General features: G+C 45.2%; 1 protein-coding gene and 1 long non-coding RNA gene across 3 annotated transcripts; one reads left to right on the top strand and one right to left on the bottom strand.

Moving 5' to 3' along the window:
* Positions 1 to 272: 272 nt before the first annotated feature.
* On the bottom strand, positions 273 to 12,061 carry LOC119170144 (adiponectin receptor protein 2). The gene is made up of 2 exons (XM_037421202.2): positions 10,329 to 12,061; positions 273 to 1,329 (listed from the first exon to the last, which is right to left on the bottom strand). Exon 1 carries the CDS (start codon positions 11,913 to 11,915, stop codon positions 10,380 to 10,382), a length of 1,536 nt encoding a protein of 511 aa, XP_037277099.2. The 5' UTR covers positions 11,916 to 12,061; the 3' UTR covers positions 273 to 1,329; positions 10,329 to 10,379.
* A 10,824-nt stretch (positions 12,062 to 22,885) lies between these two features.
* Positions 22,886 to 26,066, top strand: LOC142776159 (uncharacterized). 2 transcript variants are annotated; one of them, XR_012887361.1, is made up of 3 exons: positions 22,886 to 23,123; positions 24,103 to 25,625; positions 25,773 to 26,066. It is a non-coding gene; the product is annotated as an uncharacterized LOC142776159 (long non-coding RNA). The 2 variants fall into 2 exon arrangements; XR_012887358.1 differs by having other exon boundaries at positions 24,103 to 26,066.
* The last annotated feature ends 245 nt before the right edge of the window (positions 26,067 to 26,311 follow it).

Genomic DNA, 26,311 nt, shown 5'->3' with positions numbered 1-26,311 from the left:
GCGATAGGGTGTTCGATTACAAGCCATTTTGTGTTGTCTGAATGAATTGGGCTACTTGATGCTGATAACCTCAATAGACCATTAAATAATGTGTAATTTTCTTCTATTCCCATTACTTCCGCGTCTACCTATAATAATAAAGTGATGTTCCGTCATTAGTGGTATTCCTTTAATTTTTTTGCGTTTTTGTGTGCTTTGAGAAGCTCACAAAAAGTGTTTTGCTTGTGAACTGTGGAAGGGGTGCTGCTACATACGTACACGTAAGAACTCCATTATGTCAGAAAAAAGTTTTTATTAGGCGTCAACCGACACAAGTAAAAAAAGTACGGTATACCGTGCAACTCCTGCATATGTACCATATACGCTGAGTACAAGACAACAAATATACATTGCGTTAATTTATTAATTTACGTACTATATAATCAATGACGCAGCCATAGAGTTCACCGCAAATATATGCTCTTGTATATACATCGCGTCTCGGTCAATCCAAAAAGTGACGTGAATCCGGCAGGAGGTTTACAATGACTGGAACACTCGGCCACACACCGCTAAGCTTGTATATTATATGGCTGGAACGAGGGAACTAGATGGTGCAGCTTGGCGGGTGTGTCCATTGGCAGTGGCTACAATGAGGATGTCTTGCACAGCGGCGCCACCAAGCGAAGAATACAGGCACGTCTTCTGACTTCTCGGAAGCATATACGCCTGGTGGGACATCGTTTCAAAACCACGCAACAGTCTGTGAAATGCGCACGCATCTTCCGTCCGAGTGTTTTGGCCCATATTTCGCATGCGTGCGTCGCAGCTCGCGATGTCGTCAGCAGCGATGTTAAAGCTGAGCGCGCTTGGAGACCCGAAGGTTGCGACAGCGGTGGGTGTTTGGGAACGCTATAAGTCTGCACGCTCTTCCTTCCGAAGGTATCACGCGATATTGCTTTGACCGGTCCTGGACGTGGTTGTGTCCCCATGGCGTTACACTCTTTGCGTATGATAGCTGAAACATACGGGGAGGGACGTTCTCGATTCTCGTCAGTCTCGCGAGAATTCGGGGACGAACGTGAGCAACGCCATGGCTCTGCGCTTGGACTCCTCCTCGGTCGTCTCCTATAGGTCTTGCAGCGTCGTGACCGGCGAATGGGGGAAGGACGAAGCGCCGCACTTCGGACACAAGCTGCGGCTTCGGTTCGTTTCTGCGATGAACACCTGTAGTTTCTCGGCTCTTCGACGCTGCGCAGGCCGCTGAAAGCGACGTGCTATTTGCGACGCTACATCGGAGACGACCTCGGCTTGCCAGCTGGTCGGGAAGGAGAGCCTGAAGGTCCAAGTCTGGAAAGAGAAAAAAAAAAGAAAGCGCGTGTTTTAAGTGACATGTGGTAACCCAAACTGCCACTGATGATGGCGACTTGAGCTGAGAAACTACGATTATTGACACAACTAAGTAAAAAGAATTTGCATTCATAAAATTGGTAACAGTGGTTGCTGAGGACAAATTATTTTTTGTGACCTTCTTCTGAAAGTCAACATAATAGCAGTGAGTTATTAAATCAACGAAACAATTATAAGTTTCATACGCAACGGAGGCTCCATGCGACCTCCTTTATTTTGTATCGTCCGCAAAATTGCTCTTTGTCATGCTGTGAAAAGTTCAAAATCATAAATGTGCATGGTTGACAGACTGAAGGGCCTACGAGCTGTAAGATCATTTCATTTAATTTGATTTCATTTATTTTACCTTGAAGACCCCGCAGGGCTTTACATAAAGGGTGGGGTATACAATATAAACAGGAAAAAAATTACAGAGACTGTTCACAAAAAAAATCTTGTTAATGCATCCGTGCATGGTCACTGTCAATAAACTCTGCGCTATAGGCTTTCAATTATGAGCTGTATTCAACGTGCACGCGCACAAACACCCTATTGAAACATGTCTGTAGGAAAGGTTGTTTACAGTCCTGTGGCGTGCACAGTATCGTTAAAGAAACACTTTCACTCTGCACTTTACGACAGCCCATAACGTTTGTTGACGCGACGGGCGTGTTCCGTGTGTTGCTATCGTTTGCTAGACTTAGGGACTTCCTAACAGGGCAGGATTGATGATTGATATGTGTGGTTTAACATCCGAAAACCACCATATGATTATGAGAGACGCCGTAGTGGAGGACTCCAGAAATTTCGACCACCTGGGGTTCTTTAACGTGCACCCAAATCTGAGCACACGGGCCTACAACGTTTCCACCTCCATCGGAAACTCAGCCGCCGCAGCCGGAATTTGATCCCGCGACCTGCGGGTCAGCAGCCGAGTACCTTAGCCACTAGACCACCGCGGCGGGGCACAGGGCAGGACGAATACAAAACTTGAAATAGTTCCATTCTGCACTTTTGGCCTACATCTGTGCCACGCACACATTTTTCAATGTACGTTCACCACTGTCCCATGTTCCCTACACGACAAGAAATGGGATCTATAGTGGTCGTGACTCCAATTTAATGATTCCATTATCCACCTACGCTTGTTGCATAATCTTAATCTGCTTTCTTTTTCTGCGAGATACTGTAGCGTATATACTACCACGGGGCAACCATTTCGCACTGGCTGCGGTTTATAAAACGTTTCCTCGAGATTCTCTAATGACATAACGGCCGCGTTTTCGCAAACGAAACACGAGTCTACCCTCCTTCTCTCTCTCTTTCGCTCTCTTCTTTCTACCAGCACATCGCACCACACTGCAGCCGAGGCACACGTGCCGTTGTGCGAGCTCTCGGAATGAGCGTAAGACGCAACTTCCTTCCTGCTTTACTTCCTTCTGTCGCCGCCGCAGTTGCCATTTCCTCGTAGGTCGCCGCATACACGCCTCGTTTATACCCACGTGCCTCGAAGCCAGCTGTAGCGATGATATACTCAAATTCGAGAACTTCTCGCAAGTTCCTTTACCCCCGAAGCGATGCACGGCGATTGCATCTCTGCCGCCGGTGCCGGCGTTTCGTATATATACACCGCCGATGACGCAAGCGTTGAGTAACAGCGGCGTTGCTTCTCTTCCGGCCTCATTTGCTTGCGTGCACGCGTCGGTGACGATGAAGGGCGCCGCGTTAAGATGCACACCGAGCTCGCGGAGACCTAAATATAAAATTTTTGCGCCTGTGAGTCTCGAAATCTAACGTCGCGGCTGGGACTCAGGCTAAAGTTGGATAACTTGGAGCCACGCGCACGCTAATGCGACAACAAATCCGTTCGTGTAGTATGTGTACGTGAGACGCAGTTGCGCGAGATGCTGTGGAGGCCAACGTTACTGGTGGAGGCTGCACGCGGCATAGCGTGTCCAAGTGTCGACGAGAAGCGCGGCGGGTAACGGTGACATGCCGGAAGTCCAGTTTTTTTTGTGTGTGTGGTATTAAAATACCCGTGCGTAGTAAACTGTGCATTCACACAGCGACACAAGACGCTTTGCAGCTGCCAAAGACCACTGACCCTTGCGTTGCAATAAACATCCAGTCAGTTTATGTTGCAGGCGAAGTATATACTACGTACTATCTACAGAAAAATCACCTAGTGCAGTGTACTAGTCTATTGAAATAATTGATTGATTGATGTATGGGTTTATAGTTCTAAAGCCACCATATAATTATGAGAGACGCTGTAGTGGAGGGCCCCGAAAATTTCGACCACTTGGAGTTCTTTAACGTGCACCAAAATCTGAGCACACGGGCCTGCAGCATGGTTTCTTGAAATTCCTAGCTCCGTACATATTTGTTCATCACGTGATGAACAAATATGTACGGTAAATAAGGATAACTCTATGCAATTACCCGCGTTTTGGTTGTTGTACAAGATTATCTGGAAGGTCACAGGGACCTTTGTTAATTGCAACCGAATTAGCAAGTTCGCGGCAAATTACAGCGCAGTGATAACAGCGATGTAAATTACAGCGACCAGGCTATTAGATGAGAATCACGGGTGCAATGCGTAGGGTCGATTTTTTTCGCCGAGTCGAGTTTTCCGGGTAATTACACTCCCGTGGTTAGCCTGGCTTCACAGGATTGCCCTCTTCCGCCCCCTAAGACCTTCTAACTAACTGGTATGACCCCCGCTAAATCGAGCGACTCAGTATATATATATATATATAGTACGACGCTGCCACCGCGGTATGATCCGCTTTCCTCAATGGCATAATAGCACAAATTTGCCTATTTTCCGGGGGAAGAGCCTGAGCTATTCCAATGGCACTTCAACATAAGCGAGCCGATTTTATTGGCAAATTTCGGCGCAAAATCCGTCACTCGCCTTCGATGTTCACGGCGCAAATTACTGCGTCGTATCATCACTATATTTGTACATAATTGTAGTTAATTCAATGTATGTATGTATGTATGTATGTATGTATGTATGTATGTATGTATGTATGTATGTATGTATGTATGTATGTATGTATGTATGTATGTATGTATGTATGTATGTATGTATGTATGTATGTATGTATGTATGTATGTATGTATGTATGTATGTATGTATGTATGTATGTATGTATGTATGTATGTAAAATTAACATTCGAGGCCCAGGCACCTGTGAGTTAAAGCAACCGATGGAGATAGCAATGCCGAGGAGAGGTAGAAGGGAAATCGCCCACTTTTTTATAACGCCGAGGCGCCTAACTGATCCTACATAGGGTCAAACTAACTAAATATAAAGTAAAGGAAAAGTGATGGAATGATTAACGCTTTGCCAGCCTTTTAATTGTAATCCGCGAATCTAAGAGATAAGCGGACAGCGACCGGAAACAGTACCGACATTCGATTTACCCGGCGATGTCCGAAAAAGGACCGTAAGAAAAAACATCAGAGCGTCCGATCTCCGAAAGAAAGGTTCTCTCTGTCACCTCGCTTTCCAAAAATAGCCTTCCCGCACATGCCACCCCATTAGCCTTATCGTTCGTGAATTCAAAGCAGGGCGTCGGACGTCGCCCTTGACGGCATCTATTCCGACGTACTTGAAAGTTACATAAGGAGCAGGTATTGTGAAAAAAAAATAACGAAGCAGACACAAACAGATAAAGGGAGCGAGAAAGGAAGAGAGAGCGTGAACAAAGCCGCGTGGACGCTTAGAAGTCGGGCAATTCTTCAAGGCTGCCGCTTTCGTCATTAATGACGTCACATCGGCTACTACGCTGAGGCGACCGTATCTTCCGCGACCAGACAGGGCACTCTGCCAAGTAGCAGTCGGCGTCGAGGGTCATTCCCGCGCACGCAACTTTCACCGGCGAGTAAACAACGTGGAGGGATCCGTGGCGGTCTAGGGCAAAGGCATATATATATATATATATATATATATATATATATATATATATATATATATATATATATATATATATATATATTTATAGACGAGGCCGCCAACCGTGTATTGGGCTAAATGCCATGCCACTAGCGTCCTTCAAAACGGATGAAACGAAACTGCGCAATTTGTTTAATATGTATTGATGTCATAGGGTAAACGTACGCAATAAAAATATATAAAAGACTTTCCTCAAACCTCGCTTGCTTCCGAGAACAAACCAAGACAATATAAAGTCGATTTGGAAGACAGCTGAGATGATGTACGAAGTATACCTGTCCGAATGATGCCCAGGTCGACAGAAACGCCTTCAGTGTAGCTAAGAATAAAGAACGTAATAAAGCACAGGGGTATGTGTGAGGTCGACGCCGTTGGCTCGATTCATTTGTAGCAACCACCTGCTCACGCTGCAGGCAGCTGGCCGTCAGAACTATATTAGCGATAACAGACATGAGGGGAGCATACCGGCTTCGCATAATTAACTGCCGTTCTGCTTCGTGATTTAGAGAAGGACAAAAAAAGGGTCTGTGCAGTGGGCACGCGTAGAGTCAGTGCTTAGTCGACAAATGTGCTGCTTGCAGGCAATCAGAAGGCCTGGGCAGCGTTTCAAGCAAATTACTAAAGAGTATCGACCTAATGCAGCCCATGAGCGACGGTAAATGGCTACTGTACGTGAATTTTGAGGAGGCCATTTAATTTGTAGCTACAGCGAAGAATTTTTATTATGGAGACGCTTTGAAAAAGGCTGCAGCCAGTTTAGACCACTTCCGTTAGCTTTCTTCAGTGCTTACAACGGCGAAACGAGATGACTTAGCGGCAGATATTAGTTGGCTTACGCTATACAACCGTTGCGTCCCACTTAAGCTGTGTGACTCATTCATTGATTCATGAACGTCACCATCGTGATGTGCTTCCTGGACTGTGTGAGATCCTTAAGACGGCGAAATAATTGTGACAAGCACAAATTATTCGTTCACGTCACAAGCATTTGGTATTGAAATTTACTCTCATTGTGATGCAGTCGCTGCGGCTACGGTTTCGAAACAGTGACCTCATATTCAGCAGAAGAACGCCGTGAGTTCTAAACGACCTGGAAGGAGATGTCACATGAACGCCTATATTGAATATACATATCTGCAAACACGAAAATCTAGCAGTATATTTAGGTTCAGCTTTAATATTTCAGCGGTCGCTTCAGGAGCACGAGACCGTTATTGATGACCGAACTCACTGCAAACCTCACAAGAGTTTGTATATATATATATATATATATATATATATATATACATATATATATATATATATATATATATATATATATATATATATATATATATATATATATATATATATATATATATATATATATAACACTTTTGGCTGCAGTGTGTGTCCAAGCTACCGGCAAAGCCTCAATTAGCGCAGTCGAGTCCAAGTACGCAAAACACAAGCAAAAATTGAAAAGTACATTGCAATTATACCTGAAAGCTTAGAACAACAACTATACGGTGCCTCTCGCCCTTCATACCCATCGCCCTCGCTCAAGGCCTTAGTTTCTCAAGGTAGTCATCCTTATTGTGTGAGACTGTATGGAAAACAGATGCACACCTATAGTGCTCAGTACACCCCGGCAAATGGCTACAAGTGCGTGAGACACTAAGTGATATTCAGTAGCAGCAAACGCTTTATGTTTCAATGTTAAACATGTCGGCAAAAGCGGTCCTGCAAGATGAACACAGCTTTGTCGTCCCTGTCAGCTAGCCACTACCACGCGCTGCTGGAGGTCACTGGGTGACTGCACTTCACGCAACGATCGCGCCGGTAAACATTAGGTGCACGCGGCAAGATTGCGGAGTTGAGCCGCTTCGCATGGACGGCGCTTAATAGCCTTGCCGCCTTCTCGTGTCCGCTGAGCGCGTCCTCCGCCACCCCTTCACGCACACGTGTTCGCCAGGGAAGCGTGCGCACGCTGTAATAACAAGTGAAAAGTTCACTTCAGTAGCGTGCGGAAATTCATGTGGACCCGTCACATAGTTTCTGATTACAAGCTGGAAGAACAAACTTGCAGCGTCTGGCGCACTATGGGGATCTGCTGCAGAGCAAAATGACACGTGATCACTGCGTCCTACGACTGCAGCATTCGTTCCATTGCGTAACTCTATAAAACTACATATAGCGAATCAATCAATCAATCAATCAATCAATCAATCGATCGATCGATCGATCGATAAATCAATCAATCAATCAATCGATCGATCGATTGTCGATGTTGCGCGGCCATTGTTCTGAGCCCTCAACAGAGGCACTCAGGCGTATAACTCACGCACTGTCGTTAAGTGAGTAAGATAAGCTCTCACTACCGTCCTTTGATCATATGCAAACCAGTTTTCTCCACGCGTTTCTGCGCACGTGCGTCCTGCTGCAAGTTACGTCACCGTAACTATCAAGGGCTAATTCGTGCATGCGCCACGTCTCCACTCTTCCTTTCCCTGTCGTTTAGTTAAGTTATGCCTTCCTTCCCAACTGCAAGCCAACGAGGTCATTGTTCGGAGCAAGCGTATACGTTCGAATCACGTATACCTTAGTCAGAAATGCGCGCTTTCTTTGCTTCCTTTTTTCTTTTTCACACTCGTAAGGTCGCACCCGGTCTTGCGCGCAGCCGCATCGCTTCGCTCGTGGCATGGCTGCCACACACTTCCGCGTTCGGCTATAAAAGGAAGGAAGGAAGTCAACGCAGCAGCGCGTGCATGTGTGTGCTCGCCTGTCCACTGCGTTATACGCTTCTGCGAAAAAAGCGGGTCACTGGTAGCGCAGTGGAAGAAGAGACAAGCAAACGCGAAGAACAGAAAAGAACGCGCGAGTTATGAGTGGACAGGACGCGAGGAAAAAAAAAAAAGGAGCTCCGAGACACGCGCCGCTTTCTTATCCTCCACGGTATGTATCACACAGCGCGGCAGGCTTTAAAATTACGAGCGTTCGAAAATAGCGGTTCGTTTCCGAGGTCGCTGACGTCTCGTCAGTGGACCAGTGGCTTCTCTCGGGTATGCCGTTTGTACCGCGCTTCCTGTTCGCTCTCATGGGAACTGGCCTATCAGCTGATGGCGATGCTCTTGAGAAGTGAGGGCACGCTGGACAACGCTCCACGTTGTCAATGTACTTGTATACATGCCACTGCGAACAACTGACGGTCATGACCAAGCGTAACGAGTCGGTTTTAAAACAACTGCAATGGATCTTCTCTGTGTTTCGGTTTTGCCTGTCGACGATATACCATTGTGTTGCAGCCCTGGTTGAGTACCATCGACGTATACTGTGCAACTATACGAACGCCAGTGAAATCTTTTTATTGAAGTATATTATGCGTCTCCCTGTGGCATACCTCAGAGCGACGTCTGCCGCCATTTAGACGCTATGTTTCGGTAATAATGTTATCAGGCTAAAAAAAAAAAAAGAAACGTTTTCCCGACCTTATTGTGAAAGACCGTTGCGTTGATGGGCGTATCTTCGCTGGAATGTGTCAGTCTTCAATACAACTAGCGTGATAGTTGATAGGTTTATGTCGCGTATTTTCTTGCTCACATTCTTTCCTTTCTTCGAATAAAAAAAAAGTACTCAGCACTTCTTTCGTCTTTCTTTTTTTTTTTCTAGCTGGCCCTCCTTTTGTTGCATCACAGTATGCATCTGAAATGCGGTTTCTTCTTCTCTTTTTTTCTTATCCTAACCACCGAAGTTTGCATAGTTATTCACTGTTCACTGAGAAGATTGATGTAACAGCACTCGGAAACTAACCTTTTATACAAAGAGTGTGGCGCTTGTGAGGAGACGTGCATAACAGCGCTGCGAACACGACTGACAATGGGGGCGGTTGCGCGCACTTCGCACGTATCTTTTTTTTTTTTTTTTGCTTATGTCGCTTATGTATCTGATATAGGTTTCACGGTTTTGAAGCCATACTGAAGCTGAGAAAGATGCCACATTAAAGGACTGCGAAACCGTCTGAAGATAGGAACTCGTGTTTCAGTTCTATACAGATGTCTACGTGCATGAACATGCACGTCCTTTGCTCCGGCTGAAGTACAGAGCCCTAGACTATAACTTTGAATATACACGACTTCAGTGCTCATAAGAAGGCCACTGCGGTGGGTTTTTCGTCGTGAAACGGTGTACACTTGAACAACCAGGATGTGTAATTCTCAAAACGCAAGCCTGCCATTTACATAACGAGCGACACATCCAACAATACTAGTAATGACAATATGTTGTTACGTTCGAACTGCTCCTAATAAAAAGTACCGCCTGCAAGCGATGTCTTAAAAATTATGAGTGAAGGTAATCGGTCAGTGGAGAGTAGCATCTACAAACCAAACACTTCCTGAATTGGTCGCACTTCGTCGTTCTTTTACTGCACTCGTCAGAATGTGCGCAACCTGTCCTCAGTACACATGTTCAAGGAGAGCATCGCTCATTTGAGTCAACTGTTAACGTGCAGTGCAGTAAACCGTGAGCTGCAAGTGGCACACCGAGGCAGAGCGTTGAATCAGGGTCACCAACAGGCTTTAACGGTGTTCAGGGCCCTCCGTTACTAACATTTAGTTCGCAGATCGGTGACCGATGAAAACCTTGACCTGACAACACCACACGAGGCCGTGACGATAGTGGTTAAAGACCCCCATAGCTATCGCTATCATCGTGCTTGGTACAGGGAGAATAAGCAGAGTTCTGTTTTGAATGCATGCGACTCTTGGCCATGTTTACCGTGCATCTTTAAGAACATTAGTCACATTCGGCTCCTAAAAACCCTTAGGTATTGTTTTCTACAGTAGCCTTTATGTCCATACTTCCAGATTCTAATACAGGACTTAACACAAGCACCAATAAATGTCAGCAAACTTAAATATTTGCACGTACCACGCCGCTCGATATTATAAAACGATGGTACGTATCTGGCGTTCTTCTTTGTAGAAGTAAGACATCTACTAGAAAAAATATTCTCACCTGAAAAATCTAGGTCAGCCTCGTTTCTTCTCCTGTCGTATTGGCCTTGCTTCATACAAGTGCCAAGCTGTGCAGCAGAGAGTCGGTCTGTCCCAGTGGGCAGGAACCCTGAGACACCCTGAGAGTGGCCAGCTTCGAAAGCCCGTGGTAGTGCGCCAGGGCACCCATGAGCACGAGCACGTGGAAGATCTGGTGACTCTGGAAGGCCAGGTCGCAGCGTCCGGGAAAGAATCGCTCAGGAACGCGGCTCGCGTAGACGCAACAGCCGCTCACGTAGATGGCCACCATGAGCAGGATGTACAGGAAGGAACTCTTGTACATGAGGTCGTTCCAACCATGCTGGATCCCGTAGTGCGCAGACGGGAGGACACCGCACACCAGGGCGAAGCTGAAGAAGATTCCCGCGCGAAGGGCGCGGTAGCGCGCTTCGCCGAACTTGTGCGACAACGATACGCGCATGGTCAAGAGACCGGAAGCAGTCACTAGGAGACCATAGACTAGCCGCTTGAGGGGCTCGCAGAGGAACTGGAAGTAGAGCCACGGGTAGAACGAGCCCAAAATGAGCACCGTGATGCCGAAATAGTCCATCTTGCAGAAGAACTTGCCCACTTTCGCGGAGTGGCAGTTGAACGTGTGGTACGTCGTAGAAAGAGTGAGGCATAGGGCTGCCCCGGCGAAGTAGATGCCGAAGGCGAGACAACCCGCCCAGTCCAGGGCGAGAACGTCGGAGCGGAAGAAGTGAACGCCCAGCGCTAGGAAACCCAAGGCACCGAGAAGGTGCGTCCAGATGTTTCCGCTTTCCGTATGCAGGCTGAAGATGGAGCGGGCACACGCGCGCCAGCTGTACAGCGGAGGCCTGTGGTACCTCACGAGGTACTCGTTGTTCTTCAACCATTCCGGAAGTTCTGAGTGCGAAACGAGCTTCAGCTTGGTTCGTTCCCGACGCTGCGCTTGGCTCAGCGTGTAGCGACCCAAGCTGCACTGAATCTGTTTGTCGCTGGTAGAGAGGACCGAGTCGACATCCGTTTCACTGAGCTCGTCGCTGAAAAAACCAGAACTGCCATCTTCTTCCTCGTCGTCATCGCATTCATCGTCCGCGTCTGAACCTCCGTCGCTATCCGGAGGGGACACCTGAATATCCGGAAGCCCGCTTCGAAGCACGCCCTCAGCCCACTCGAGCACTTTTTCTTCCACGGGCACCTGGTCGGGAAGGTCGGACAGGACGCCTTCGTCATCCTCGGGAAGCAGGTCTTCGACTCTCGACTCATCAGCGGGCGGCACTAGCAGTCGGTTCATGCACCTGATGCGATGCGCGACGCTCTTGAAGAGTCCGAAGACACGCGACACAGGTCCGGCCACGGGTCCTGCCACGATAGCCGGCTCCTCCAACGTGACGTCGTCGACCTTGCTGGGGATCTTGGACACCGTCTTGCTGTCGCGAGGCGAGAGCCGCGACATGGCCGTGATACGGCACCGCAGGTGAACCTCGGGCCCACCGCATCGTCCCTGTCGGACGATGCCGAACTCCACGAACTTGTTGCCATCTGAGGAGAGGTGGATCCGTGGTGAAGAAGGTTTCTGTTTCATCCCGGCCGCTTACAAACTACAAGCACGGGGTCACGCGTCTGAAAGTTTTTGCTGGGGGATCAAAAACAAAAACACCATACACTTTGGCTCCTCGAGCACCCCCTCTTGTCTAGGCTGCGCTTTCTTTTCTCACTGAACGAAAAGAACCAGGCCGCTACTTGTTATAGCGGCGGCCAAGAGGAGAGGAGGCAACGGCCCGATGGCCCTCGGGAAATAAAAATGAAAAAAAAAAAATCCAAGCAGGAGAGAAAGCAGTTGGGCGGGATAACGCGGCTTCTTTCGTTCCATGTACGCACACACGGACAGGGAAAGCCGTCTTGCACCTCAGGTGAGAGCAGGAGAGGGCATGGGTGACGCAAAGGCGCCCTTGCCGTCGACGTCGCCGGCCAGGCCTCCGTCGAGTGAGGTCCGACGTGTTTTTCCGCGAGCGTCAGAAGAAAGGGGATCATCATTTAGAGTCGTCCGTCGTTCCGACGCGCTTCGAAACGATTCCGATTTCCCGCGAACGCATGTGCGCTAAATTGACGCGCGCTGCCTGGAAATGTATTTAGACTGTATCGTCGATATATGCTAAGCTTGCATAACGGAAAATAAATAAAACCTGGAAAACGTGGTTATCGTCGATTCACTATACCTCGGGAAACTCCGCAATAAGCAGGCACGCACAGGAACGTCTATAAGCAAAACGCTAAGCGTCTCGTCGATCAGTCGATGTGCACATGTTTCAGGCCTTATGTATATACGCCCTTGAAATGTTGTTGTTCCGCGCCATGCATGCATTGTCAACACGTACGATGCCGGTATATCGTATGAGGAATAGCAAACAAGCTTTGTAGAAAAGGGTACGAGTAGCACTGATTGTGCAGGCATGCATTTCAAAGACGAGTACATAACCAGTTTCCTTACGACAATGCGAAAAACCGGTACGCTTGGAGCCCACGAATACCTGAGGTAGAGTCATTGGTGTTCAGAAATATGGGACTTGAACATACAGAAATTCGATGCGAGTTTTCTTATGCAATAATGACAGTGTTACTACTATGACACCGAATCGTTTGTGGGATGTACGCACCCGGCATATTGGTTCGAAGCTATTGAACAGTAATTACCGTACGGGCTTCATCAAAGAAAGACTTTCACAACACGTGAGAAATCTTTCGGGTGCAGCTTTGTAGCCTCAGTTTGGCTGGTTTCACCATGAATTTCCAGGATGGCACCCAGGAAACCACAATAAAGAAAATGAATTGTTCCATCCACGTATACGGGAACAAGACGGAAGGAAGTCGTGAAAAAAGAAAAAAAAATGAAGGCTGCCAGTCCTTGTTTCCATGAAATTTCGCACAGTGCCATAAGAAGGTCCCTCCGAGAGCGCAAGTGGAAGTTTTTTTTTTTCTCCAACTAGAAAACTAGCGTCAGTGTTCGAAACAAACTTCACACGGCCTTCGAGCAAAAACGCCAACTCACAAACAAACGCACGCCGCACTTCGCGAAATGCACGCGATGTGTTGTCTATATGAGGTACCACTCATCTGAGGTTAAATCTACATAGGCAAACTAGGCTGATGCATTAAGTATCGGTATCAAGGGTACGTATACAGTGTCAATCGCATCGTTCAAGGTGTATACCTTGAACGATACAACATTATTCATGTCATTATCAGCGCGTCATAATAGTCGAACCATATTACCCTCCCATAATAATTTAGGCGTTGTACCCCACCCATGTTAAGGGGGTGATCATGTGAGCAGCCAGATGTAGGCGGCTTATAGTACGCTTGCAGTGCTTGCAGTACGCAAAAAATTGTTCGCATTCAGTACAGATAATAATAAATAGTGAAGAAATGATAACATACACGTCTACTTATAACACTAACATGGTAATCTTTTTGTTTCTTTTTAACTTTATTTTTATGATAGTTTGCATCGGTCGTCTTGATGTTGCCGACGTCGACAGTCAAATTGAGCGTCTGATGAGGTATCAAGGCCCTAGCCCATTTAACCACTAAACCGAACCTGCACACGCTTCCCAAAATAAAATCCTCGCAGAGCAACTATACACATACTGGTACAGTGGGTTCACTTCTTAATGATTCTCGAACGTTTACCTAACATTCAATCTAATTATACTAATATAGATTAGGAAGGCTCTCAAACAACTAAAGGCGCTAGTTCGTCATAGGGATAAGTTCTCTGCACTCTCTGCCGTGGCAACAGCAACGGCGTCGTGACATAGAGAGCGCGTGTGTAGGAAACAACGAGAAGGGAGGCCTCGTCTACGACACGTTGGGACTAAAAAGGAAAAAAAAGTCAAGTTTCTTACACAATCCTTTGGTTTCCTCAAGTGGTAAGAGAAACGAATATGTTCCATATAAAGCTACTTTCTATTATGCTGTTGCCCAAATACGGCACGCACTTTAGTGTTCCTTGTGCTAAAGCCAGAAATTGCTGCCAAAAATTGTGCAGATATAAGAAAACACAAACAAGCTTGCCACAGCGCGAGTGTTTTAGCAGCGAAAATTTATACAGGAACTCTTTTTTTACTCCTGTTTCTTTTCTACGGGGTATTATAAGAAATTCTCGCTCTTTCCTGCTAAAAAATTGTGCAAAGTAAAATAAAAACAGCTGTTCTTCAGAAGCTCCATATGTGTGCGTCAGTTATTTTTCGTTCTTTATGTTTTTTCTTTACAACAACTGGGCCACGTAAATTATTTTGGTGCAACGCAGCATTACCTTAAAACGCACAAAGCACTCAATGTTCTTTTTTCCATTCCCTTTCACTATACCTGCAATAAAACTTAACTTCTCACGTTTCGCCTGGTGTACTCGGGCGTAGACGTCAACCTTCTCTTCTGTTTGCTCTCTTAGTAGTGAACTACCACAGTAGACAACCACGTCTCTACCACGTGACAATATAACTGCTAGCATAGGCTTCTCTACACTGATGACTACTTGAAATTAACTCTCCGAACACCATCATGTTTCAGCAATGCGTTTTCACACTTAGAAACTTCAGAAGAATCAATATGAGCTCTAGTAAAACAATATTCATTCTATTTAATAGAAGTCAGTTTAATAAACGTCATCGCTTCATATTAACATTCGAACCTATTTGGAAGGTTGTTCTCTCGAGCAGGCTCGACCAATACGTGTGAAGGGAAGTGACGCTGCGGTGAAACTTGGATAGCACTAACGAAGAAGCCTGCGATAGCCTATGGTGCGCAGGACAGAAGTGTTTCACAATCTTCCCTGATTATTATGCTTAGAGCAAATACTATAACGCGAATAGGTCTTCTGCGCGAGATTTTTAGGACTGACCTTTCACTTTGCCCCTCCAAAACAATCGGCAACGAATAAATATAACAGTATTGAAAAGAGGGTGGGCACTGTCTGTAATAATGGCAAAAAAATATCGATCTAGAGACGACCTCAGCATAGGTCAACCCGTAGTTCTAGCGAAACGTGACTTGGCGGACAAATTTCACTAACGATCCCATATTTCCACGTCACTTCTTGTTAAGCCGTTGCAAACTACTGTACCTTTGGCCACACCTTCCACACCTATCGTTTTGAAACCTATACAAGACAAATGCACACATCCATCTCGCTGGCGTGCAGCGCAGCCCAAGTGCATTCACGTGCGGAGATTTTTTGGACACATATAAAAAAACAACAGGTATACACATTCGCACGGGACCTGATCGCAGACCTAGTCGAAAATTGTTTTCACCTTCAATATGGACCTCTAAACACTTACAAAAGTTTGTATGACGCCAACACTGACCGGCTGTGTTGCAAACAAGGCATGACCTGGGGCGAATCTGTGATTCACATTAAACTGGCGAAATGATGCTAAAAATTGGAATTTGGTAGGAATGCGTTTTCCCTCAAAAAACATATACTCTGTTAACCTCACATTAAATGGCACTTCTGAACGCCACATTCGTTGCAGCTGTTTCACTGCCCACAAATATATCGAGTTTGCGATTTGATATCGCAGCTCCTGCTATCGAAAAAAAAAACTAATAATAATAGGTGAATAATTCGACATACAACTATTGCCCATAACGATCCCCCCCCCCTTTTTTTTTTCGCTCAATTGACGCACTTGATTATTCATTAATGCCTTTGAGTTGCCGTACGTGACAACATTGCGCTATCACAAAAACTATTAAATCATTTTGTGCATCATTATAAGCTGTGATGTTCGAGGCTTGCTGTGTGTCATAGTAAAAAACTACCATCATCATGAACCGGCATGCATGGAGAGCTCACAAACAAACCAATTCGCTCAATCTTGTCGTAAGCAAAGGAAAACATGGACGCAAACTCATGCGCACAGAAAGAGACAAGTGCATATGCTCCAACTTTCTTTCTAGTAAACCCAAGAAAGCCTCGCGTCACATATGTGTATTTCAGCATTGCGTTAGGTCGAAGTGTGTGTGTTTTTTTGTTCTAAATCTAAACCATACTGCTACAATGGTGCTTATCGTTTAGCTATGTTTCTTTCCTTCAGTCTCAGAAGTAAACATGGACAGAAGTGATGCTGACGGAAAAACCTTAAGTCGAATGTGGCGTCAGCTGTTAACGTAACGCACGATGTGGTACTCATTCTGTGGTTGTAGTAGTAATCAATACCGTAATTTCTGGTATATAGTACAGTTTGGTTTATCCGCAAAAGTCTGGCTCTTGTGCCCGTATATCGAGGGTAGAAGCTGCAATTCGTTTGGTCTTTCGAAACAGTCCACTTTTGTTTTGTTTCATTTATAATGAGAGCATATTGTACAAAAAAGTAATAAATAGAAAACAAACTAACAAACGAAAGAAAAACGTATTGATACTGCAGGGGACGTGTCGAGTTCAGCGAAACGGAACGACTAAAAATTTTCGCTTGCCCCTCCCTGTTGGCTTCATGGTCGGGTGGACAGCGCCTCCGGTTAATTGAAAAGACCCCAGCTGCATTCGATGGGCTTCCCATAAAGAATTTAATATCGGCCACATTGTAATGCAAGAGGCTGCTTTCTTTTTTAAATTTTTAAGGAGGCTAAGTAGCTTTTATGGCCGTTTCATCAGTTATTGTGGTGGTTGTTTTCAGGTCCACGTTGGGAGTCTCGTTGGTCAATACAGAAGCACCGATGATAAGAGCGCATACTTTTGTGCGAGCATGTCACCGAATGCGTGGGGGTTCTTGACTATGTACTTTTCAAGCTAACGCTGAAAATTATGCACATTACATGAACCATAACATTTATTGTACATATTTGCTGACATGTTCACCAGGTCATGTGTATTGTGCATACAGGGTGTGCCACGTAACTTTAGCCAGAGTTTTAAAATATGCCGGAACACGTAATTACGACGATTACGAATTACGATGCACGTTGCTTACCATTGCTTGGAGTTAGACAATTTTTTGTGTTTTCAAACATTGTTTAATTAGATCTGTTTAATTAAGTAACTTTTGAAGGAACGAAGGTGGATAAAAAATTTGAATGAGAAAGCAGTAGATTGGTTAGCAAGGCGTCCAAATAGATAGTTTCGAACTTTATATCTGTTAAGTATTAGTGTTTTTCTGCTAATTATAAATGCCCGCGAAATGCAAAAAAGATACCATGGGAGAAACCTGCTCGCGCGTCAGTGCGCACGATGATTCTAGTGCTCCCTACCGTTCCGCGTACGAACGACACGCTTCCCTCGCAACGGTTCATGACAGCGATAAGCAGTCACAGTGTTTATCGTTTTTGTGGCCGATAGCTAAACGTGTTCGTCGTAAAGCCACCACCATCGTTGCGGACAGCAGAATGGGGCAAATGCTATGGTCGTTCGAACGCGGAACGCTAGGGAGCACTACAATCATTTTGCGCACTGGCGCACGAACGGGTTTGTCACGTGGTATTTTTTGTTTTTCGCGGGCATTTGTAATTAGCAGAAAAACACTAATGCCTTACAGATACAAAGTTCAGAATTGTCAAATCGAACGTTTTGCAAAACCGATCTACAACTTTGTCATTCAAATTTTTTATCTATCTTCGTTTCTTAAAAAGTTGGTCAATTAAACATATCTAATTAAACAATTTTTGAGAGCACAAAAAATAGTCTGACCAACTCCAGGCAACGCTGAACAACATGCATGTGGCCAAGTCGTAATTACGTGTTCCGGCATATTTTTAATCTCTAGCTAAAGTTACGTGGGACACCCTGTATAGATCATAGTGTACATTGTGTTTATTGTGACAAGTGTGTGTGTTTGTTAGTCCTTAGCAGCATGTGTTAGGAACACCCTGTGTACTTCGACGTTTTTGTAAAAACTTTTCATCTATATTACGCGTAGTGATTTGTGTATGTTATCGTCTTTGCTGTATAGACACTGCTTCTACGTGTTCGTAGCGTCCTACGATGAAACATCTTTTTTTTTTCTAAACAGACCCGCTCTCGCGCATGAGTTAAATCCGGGACGGCGAACTGCTGTCTCATAGTATAGTGCGTATAAATAGTGCCGTAAATCGTTGATAACAAACACACGTTGAATATTTGCACTGACATTGCAGGGAAAACTTACCGCTTTCACTTAGCGAAGTATCTTTTCTACATCATCGGACATTTTTTTTCTAGGTACACATATTTTATACCTTGTAAACGAATTTTAATATTGTCATCATCTGCTGCTATAATACCGTTGCTCATTTGGAATACTCCGTGTTCTTTTGTGTTTTTAATTACTAATTTTTGCATTATGTCTTACATATTGTTAATGAATTGTATTATTGTTCAATACTTGTTCTCATTTCCTTCTATTTTTATATTTGCTCCTATTGTATGCTCATTCACCTCCTACTTGGGCGATAACTGGGCCTTAAGTAAAGTCTTTGCGCACACTGGGGCTCAGGAACTATAGCCACATTTAACTTCACTGTAAATTAAAAGAATCCTTATGGGAAGCGCAGTTCTCAACAACATATCAGTGCCAAGGCTAGGGCATGTGTTGTACATGTATGCATAAAAAACACTGCAGAACACTGTACAACGTATCGTTAAATCATATATGCATTCGTACAGCACGGTCTCGGAAGTTCGGCGCGAAGGCGATTAGCTGAGCCTGCATGGCTGAATATGTTATCACGCAACGTTTCTAGAACCGAATCGACATATTTCGGAACGCAAGCGCTCTTTGACACCAGCTAGGCCAACGACATTGATCGATTGATTTGTGGGGTTTAACGTCCCGAAACCACCATATGATTATGAGAGACGCCGTAGTGGAGGGCTCCGGAAATTTTGACCATCTGAGGTTTTTTAACGTGCACCCAAATCTGAGCACACGGGCCTACAACATTTCCACCTCCATCGGAAATACAGCCGCCGCAGCCGGGATTCGATCCCGCGACCTGCGGATCAGTAGCCGAGTGCCTTAGCCGCTAGACCACCGCGGCGGGGCAGGCCAACGACATAGGTGAATCGTAGGGTGAACGTGCAACAAGGCAACTGACGTGTATATGCGGAAATATATATCCTTCGTTACGGGAGTTATACCGATAGTTTATGCACCTTTACGAAATTACGAATATGCATTTCGAGGTTGTAATCAGTGGTCGACTTTTTGCAAATAGTCTGTTATCGGAGGATCTTCAAGGGTGTATACAAAATATCTTACTCATTATGACGGCCCCGCCGCGGTGGTCTAGTGGCTAAGGTACTCGGCTGCTGACCCGCAGGTCGCGGGTTCGATTCCCGGCTGCGGCAGCTGCATTTCCGATGGAGGCGGAAATGTTGTAGGCCCGTGTACTCAGATTTGGGTGCACGTTAACGAACCCCAGGTGGTCAAAATTTCCGGAGCCCTCCACTACGGCGTCTCTCATAATCATATGGTGGTTTTGGGACGTTAAACCCCACAAATCAATGAATCATCAATCATTATGACGTAAGTGCATCACCCCCAGCCGCATTAACTCTATGTTTGTTGCCTTCTTTGTCATCGCGTCCGACGCATGCTTTCGCTAAGTTTCGAAGGCAAATGCAAAGCCTTCTAGTTATGCCCCACGCGAGTGCCTAATTTAAAACACCACCAGGACACTCAGCCTTCAGACACTTCTATTGCATAAAAGAATCGTCGAACATATACGTTGGTATATGTTCGAAAGACACGAAACTTGTGCTTTTTTTAGCGAAAAACTGCATGCGCGTTCGTGTACACACACCGGTATTCTCGCCCTTCCTTCCGTTATTATTTTCCTGAACCTAAGTTGGCACGATCTAGCGGCTCCCACTAGTCATATAACGCGTGACCTTCAAATGGGCGTCTCAAGGCAGGAGAGAGTCGCTTCGCGGTCGCGCCACTTTCTGCTCCGGAGCTGTTTATCACGTCGCTTATGCAGACCGACGTTCACCTGCAGGAAAGTGGCCTTCGGCATAGCTCTTTTCCCAGCGTGTCCTTCCGTAACCACGCTCGATGGACGCTACGAGAATTTAACCACATTGCATGTTATTCAAACCGAATGAGTTTTGCGGCGCATAACTTATCATTGGGCTACTTGGTGCCTATCCGTGTCACTTGTGTTGGTTTCGACAGTGACCTATATATTCCTTACGCTAAAAATGACGTGAAGCACTTAAACACGCGAAAGATAACGCTATTGGTCCTCAGATGTATTATAATTTATCATTGCATTTATAAGGATCAATAATGATAAAATGATACCGATGAGCCGCCAGAGAGGAGCAGTGGTCACTCGCTGCTGACCCGAAAGAGGCTGGCTCAATTCTGGCCGTGCCGGTCGCATTTCGAAGGGGGTGAAATGTAAGTGGTGCTTGCACTTCTGAGCTATGTGACTGTCGGTTATTGAAACCCAGGAGGCAGAGGTTTTCGGAGGCTTTCCCAAAGACGTGCTTAATAATCACATAGGGTTGTCAGATCGTAATGCCCCAGAAATTATTACAATTGCCATATATATAGCCGCACGCAATACTCAAATCAGTGGTCTCGCTAAAAGCAGAGATAATGACAAGGCGGAATCGCGTGCAATCTGCACACTTGCAAATGTTCGACCAAGGTCATTTCTTATTGACGTATGTGGCAGCAGAGCCCGTTGTTACAGATAAGAAGATACAGGACACACCTCCAGCGTTTTCTCGCATAGGCGTATTGTCAATAATGACGCCTACGTTTGTAATGCAATCGAGAGAATACTCACAAAACGCACCCCGATTTGTACTGGTATTTTTCACACTTACCGTGGATAATAAGATCTGCTTCACCTATCTCTTTGAATACCTGATAGGATGGCTAAGATTGGGGTCATCAAATTTTCAGCGTGTTCTCATTTCCGAGAATGCTTACCACAAGCTCATGTAATGAAATTCGTGAGACATTTCATAATTTTACCATCGAAGAGACTGCCAACAAAATGCGCTTCTTTATACTGGTATCCAGAACTAATATTACGCAACGCGCCGTTGATTCGGCGGCCTTAGCAAAGCTCTACGAAGACCGAAGCCCGCCGGATATCTCCTGCGAAACTTCGCGGTTTCAATAAACACGGAACAAATGCGAGATTCCCGACCGAGGCTTACGGGAACGCAGAGCGCCTTGAACAAACCTCCGTGGGGCACCATTATGAAAGAAATAATAGATTCGAATGGGGCCTTTCACTGTCTTGCAATGAGCCGTATCTCTTTATACAACCGCTCGCATAACACGACTGCGCGTCCTTGGTAAGTTATCTCACATCGATGGTGAGAAAGGTCACCGGTTTCACCTTCGGCGGACACACATGGATCGTTTTGCAAAAGGTCGTATACACGCACCATGGGCTTAACCGTAACCGTTAATGTCGCGCTTATGATTACTCGCCTTCCTCGAAGTGTTGAAAACTAATAATTCGCTTATCTCGTTTTGAGCACGACACATGTACCGCTACAATAATAAATTAACTAGTCAATTATGATATAATTCATTAGTTCATCTGTACTGCAAAGTAAATGGTCCGCGAAAATAAATTTGATCCTTATGCCCACACTCTAAGCCAAAAATGGCCAAAATGGGAGCAACGGCTGTTTTTACTCCTTCAGACCGACTGTTACTCTCCGAAAAGACCAAGCGGAACAAGATGGCCGACTTGTTCGAGAATGGGGGAGCAACTGTATTCATCTTAAGTTTGTAAGGGAGCATCGGAAGGAGGAACCGCTGTAAATGCTCTCGTCATGCAACGGTTACTCCCCGGCAGGACACCGCACACAAATATGCATGCCGCCCACATTGATATTTATGGGCCAGATTATTGTTTGTTCTGTGTGCCAAACTTCACCAAGCCAAAACAGTGATTTATTTTAGCATCCGTAGATAATAAGATAGCAGCGCTGGCTGAACACAGAAGGCCTGAGAATACAGTACGGCAAATACCTAACACACGCAGCAGCAGAATGGAGAGTTGGCACGTCAAAGCGGACCGAATGCCGAAACACGTGCAAAACAACGATAAAAAAAAGCCTAGACACGCCGTTCGTCCGCGAAGTAAGGGCGTCAAAGTCGATCAAGCACCGAAACACGTGCATAAGGAGCCCCCCCCCCCCCCCCCGCCCAGATATATCGGAGAAGAAAAAAAAAAAAAGCGGACCCAGACGCGCTTCTCATCAGCCATACACTTAGTAGCACGCTTCACCGTGTAGTTTGAGGGCAGAATGACAACTCTGCGCCATCTGCACCCGCACGACAAAAGTGGCGCTGGTGTAGCAAACGATGTAAGTTACAAAGTAATTTTTATTCAGTGTTTATGTTGACTAGCACTAAATAAAAATTACACTAAACTTTTTATATTTATTTATGAGTTTTAGTGTACCTCAGTTTTTTTTTATAATTGTATTAGGAGAACACACTGAAATTATTGCGCTGACGCCTGTGCTGCCACTGCTGGACGTTTTTTTTTTTTCGGCGCAACTAGGTCCCCGTTCGCACTACTTACTCATTTTTATATGGTCTGTGGTTGGCGAGCACATGGACGGGCGAGCTTGTGAGCTATGTTTTGATCGTGTGTGTGTGCCGCAGATTTGCGTTTCTGCTTATTCGTGATGAAGGTTAGTGTATATTTATCTTTATGGAGCGCGAAGTAGTTGTGGATTTTGCTGCTGGGTGGAACAAACACATCGTAAACACGTCTTCAGCTATCTGCAAGCCTGTTCGCTCGTCGGACAAAGGACCGAGCATGCATCAGCGTGCAGGTGAGTGGCATTTCCAGCAACATTTAATGCTCTCACAATACATTGTTGAGTGGTTGCGCTATTGAAAAAGAAATGATTTGCTCTTATTCACCGTATCCATTGCTAGCCCTATCGGACTAAATTACCTCTATTACCGCCTGCATACCCTCTTGCTTCCCCTGTCACCACTGCAGTGCCAGTGTACTTTTGCAGTTAAAAAGTTCATTTCCGCAACACTACCTCGCTTGAAAAAACATTGGGGCGGGGTTGTAGCTGCATTCATACTGGCACTTTTCTACCATTGGCTTTATGTAATGTTAACGGCTGAGTGTTGGGGCCTTGGGCCGCATTTTTTAGAGATGTAAAGTGTATGTAAATCAGTAAGTGAACAAATCATTGTCGCATCACTTCACTGGCATAGCCAGGCGGTTGCGCACAGAATTTTTTTAGGCCGGGCGTAGGGAGCCCAAATTGACGACCATATTCGCTTGCCCGGCCTATTCAGATAAGCGGACCCCCCCCCCCCCCCCTCCCCGCACGCCTAAAAAAAAAAAAAAAAAATCTGCCCACATCACTGCGTCACTTGCTTCACCTCTGCGCTGAACGTACTATTTTATAAGCGCACCATCAAGCGAGCAGTTTACATATTGACAGAACAATTGGAGGAGGAATGACCCAAATCTTTCAGATTTCTTTAGTGATGTAAAACCTTAGCAAAACTGAATATTGTAAAAGACAATCATAAATGCTGTATGTTCTCGTTAGCGCTGTCATTATTCTGCATCATGAAATCTTTATGCGCTGTGAAAACTTGGCATGCCGTTGAAGTCACATATCGACGTTAATACCAATCGACGAAAATTTCGACAACCTCAATAACGCCGTTTGGGATTTGCCGCATGCACATAATTCGGCTGATTCCCACTTGGCTGTTCTTAACCTGACTTCACTGCTACCAAATGAAACAATATTTGATGCATGTCTTTTACTTTTTTTTCAGGGATATGACACAAATTTGGTTATACTGCAGATAAAGATGCTCCCAACGATGCTAAAGTACAGAAAGCAAGTGAATTTTGGTAAGTGCAGACTTTTTGTACTACGTATATGAAAGCATCGCTTTTTAGGGGCAAACTGTGCATGTGTTGGCCAGAGAATAGTTCATTATGCCACATGGTTACACTGGCACTGACAATTCGACATGGCTCCGCTGGCCCGTGTGTGTGCTCACACTGTTACCGTTAAGATAAAATGTTTATGTTTTCATTGCAGGGATTGCTGTTTGTACTAAAAAGCCAACTGCCAAGATTTGTTTATGCTGGTACTCCTAAAAGTATGCTTTCCCTATTTACATGGATTTTGGCTTGCACAAAGCATAACACTTGGGCCTAGATTCACAAAGCTGTCCATGCGCAGGCCTTCATAACAGCGTTTCTTGACTTGCCTTTACCCTGTTTTCTGCAGATGTTTCGTGGGTTTAAAAGTGCCACAGCATGTTGACCTCCCCCACTCTGAAATATTCGCGTTCAAAGTTCCGCAAGAGTGGGCTTAACTTTCTTGTGCACCTCTTTGCTAGTCCAAGATACTGAAGTGTTATGCTCTTACTAGAGGTGGCAGTGTTTCTAATGTTTGTATTTCCATCACATTGACCAAGTATGCGATCTTGGCTTGACTGGTAGCACATCCTCAACAAATGTCTTTGTGGCACATGTAGAAGGCAGTACAAAATAAATAGGCAGACATTCACACCGGGAGCTAACTTCTAATAATGCTTTTTTTTTGGAAACCATGGTGTGCTTATTCCAATTTGTCTAACAAGCAGTAACCTGTTTGGCTGTGAACCAACAAGACGTTGAACTAATAAAAGCTTCACATCTTGTTGCTCTCAAATATATATGTATTGGCAAGCTATCTGTGACACTGTCAAACAAAGAATCAGAATATCTGTGCATGCCTTAAGATATATTGCTTCGTTTACATATCTCGTGGCTGTGACTCGTCAACCGAGTGAACAAATGCACCCTAGTTTTCTAAATTAAAAGCATTTTTTGAAGGTAGCACGGTCTACATTTATTTGTCTATAGTTTTGTCCAGCCGTTTGCGTCAGGTACAAAGAAATATACTGAAGATTATCATGTAGCCTCTGCAAATAGTTGCTTTCAAGCAGGCTTTGCATGCTTGGCTTGTGCCTACAGGTATTGCACAATTCAAGACGCAGCAGCGTATGATAGAACAGTAGAATCGAGAGCAACTATGTGCACCAGCTAAATAAGTATTTTAACATGAGCGGACAGTACGTGTTATTTGCCACACACATGACCTCATTTAGAATGCCCATTGGTGACTGGGCTCATAGAAATGTAACTCAGCTGTGTATAGGAAACAAGTTAACTGAACCTAAGGGTATCTTTAACTGCTACAAATATGCCTTGTATAGGTGCTGCACATTTTCTTCCAGAATATTGCTGTCCGAGACATCATGTGAAGAGCGTCTACCACATCAGCATTTATATGGCTTGCCAAGTAACGTTTGGCCGAACCTTCCTTTTTTTCACATTTCGTTTTGCAGTAGACGTTCTAGAATGTAAGCGCTGCTTCAGTGTGTGTGACTCATTGTTATGAATTGATTCTGGCATGTTTAACCTCACACTTCTATTTTTTTTCTTGCAGCAATGAGATGCTTCACATATGCCTGCGGTGACGTTCTGCTGCGCTAGCCTGATGGAAACACCAGCTGCGAAACTTGAGTTCTTCAGAATTGGAGAAGATGCCCTTCTCTCACCAATGATGACACAGACTGCCCTATGCTAAAAATTCAAGATTGTTTTTCCACGGATGACGCAGAAAACCTTTGATGTATTATGGTGTTTGTTTAGTGCTGGCTGTGGTGTGGCGAAGTCTACTTTTACGTGTGGTCACACGTCGCCTCATAAAAAGAACAATAAAGCATTTATTTTCCTTTCAGTATTGTCCACTTTTTGTGTTAGAAGCACCCAAGCAGTGCTCTTCCAAAGAGCTCTCGCCATGTGTTAAGCGTGTGACAAGCATACTCGAGATAAATACTCATTTCCCCAAGGAGTAACTGGAAGCATGTGCAGTTGGTTTTCACAGAGTAACTGCAAACACGTGGGAGGAACGGTAAAGAGTAACTGTTGCTCTTAGAAGAGCAACTGGTGGGAGTAAGGGTTGGTCGGCAGGGAGCAACTGGT

The sequence above is a fragment of the Rhipicephalus microplus genome, chromosome 2, assembly GCF_043290135.1.
Source record: "Rhipicephalus microplus isolate Deutch F79 chromosome 2, USDA_Rmic, whole genome shotgun sequence".
Lineage (NCBI taxonomy): Eukaryota > Metazoa > Arthropoda > Arachnida > Ixodida > Ixodidae > Rhipicephalus > Rhipicephalus microplus.
This window is presented reverse-complemented; position numbering and strand designations above follow the sequence as displayed.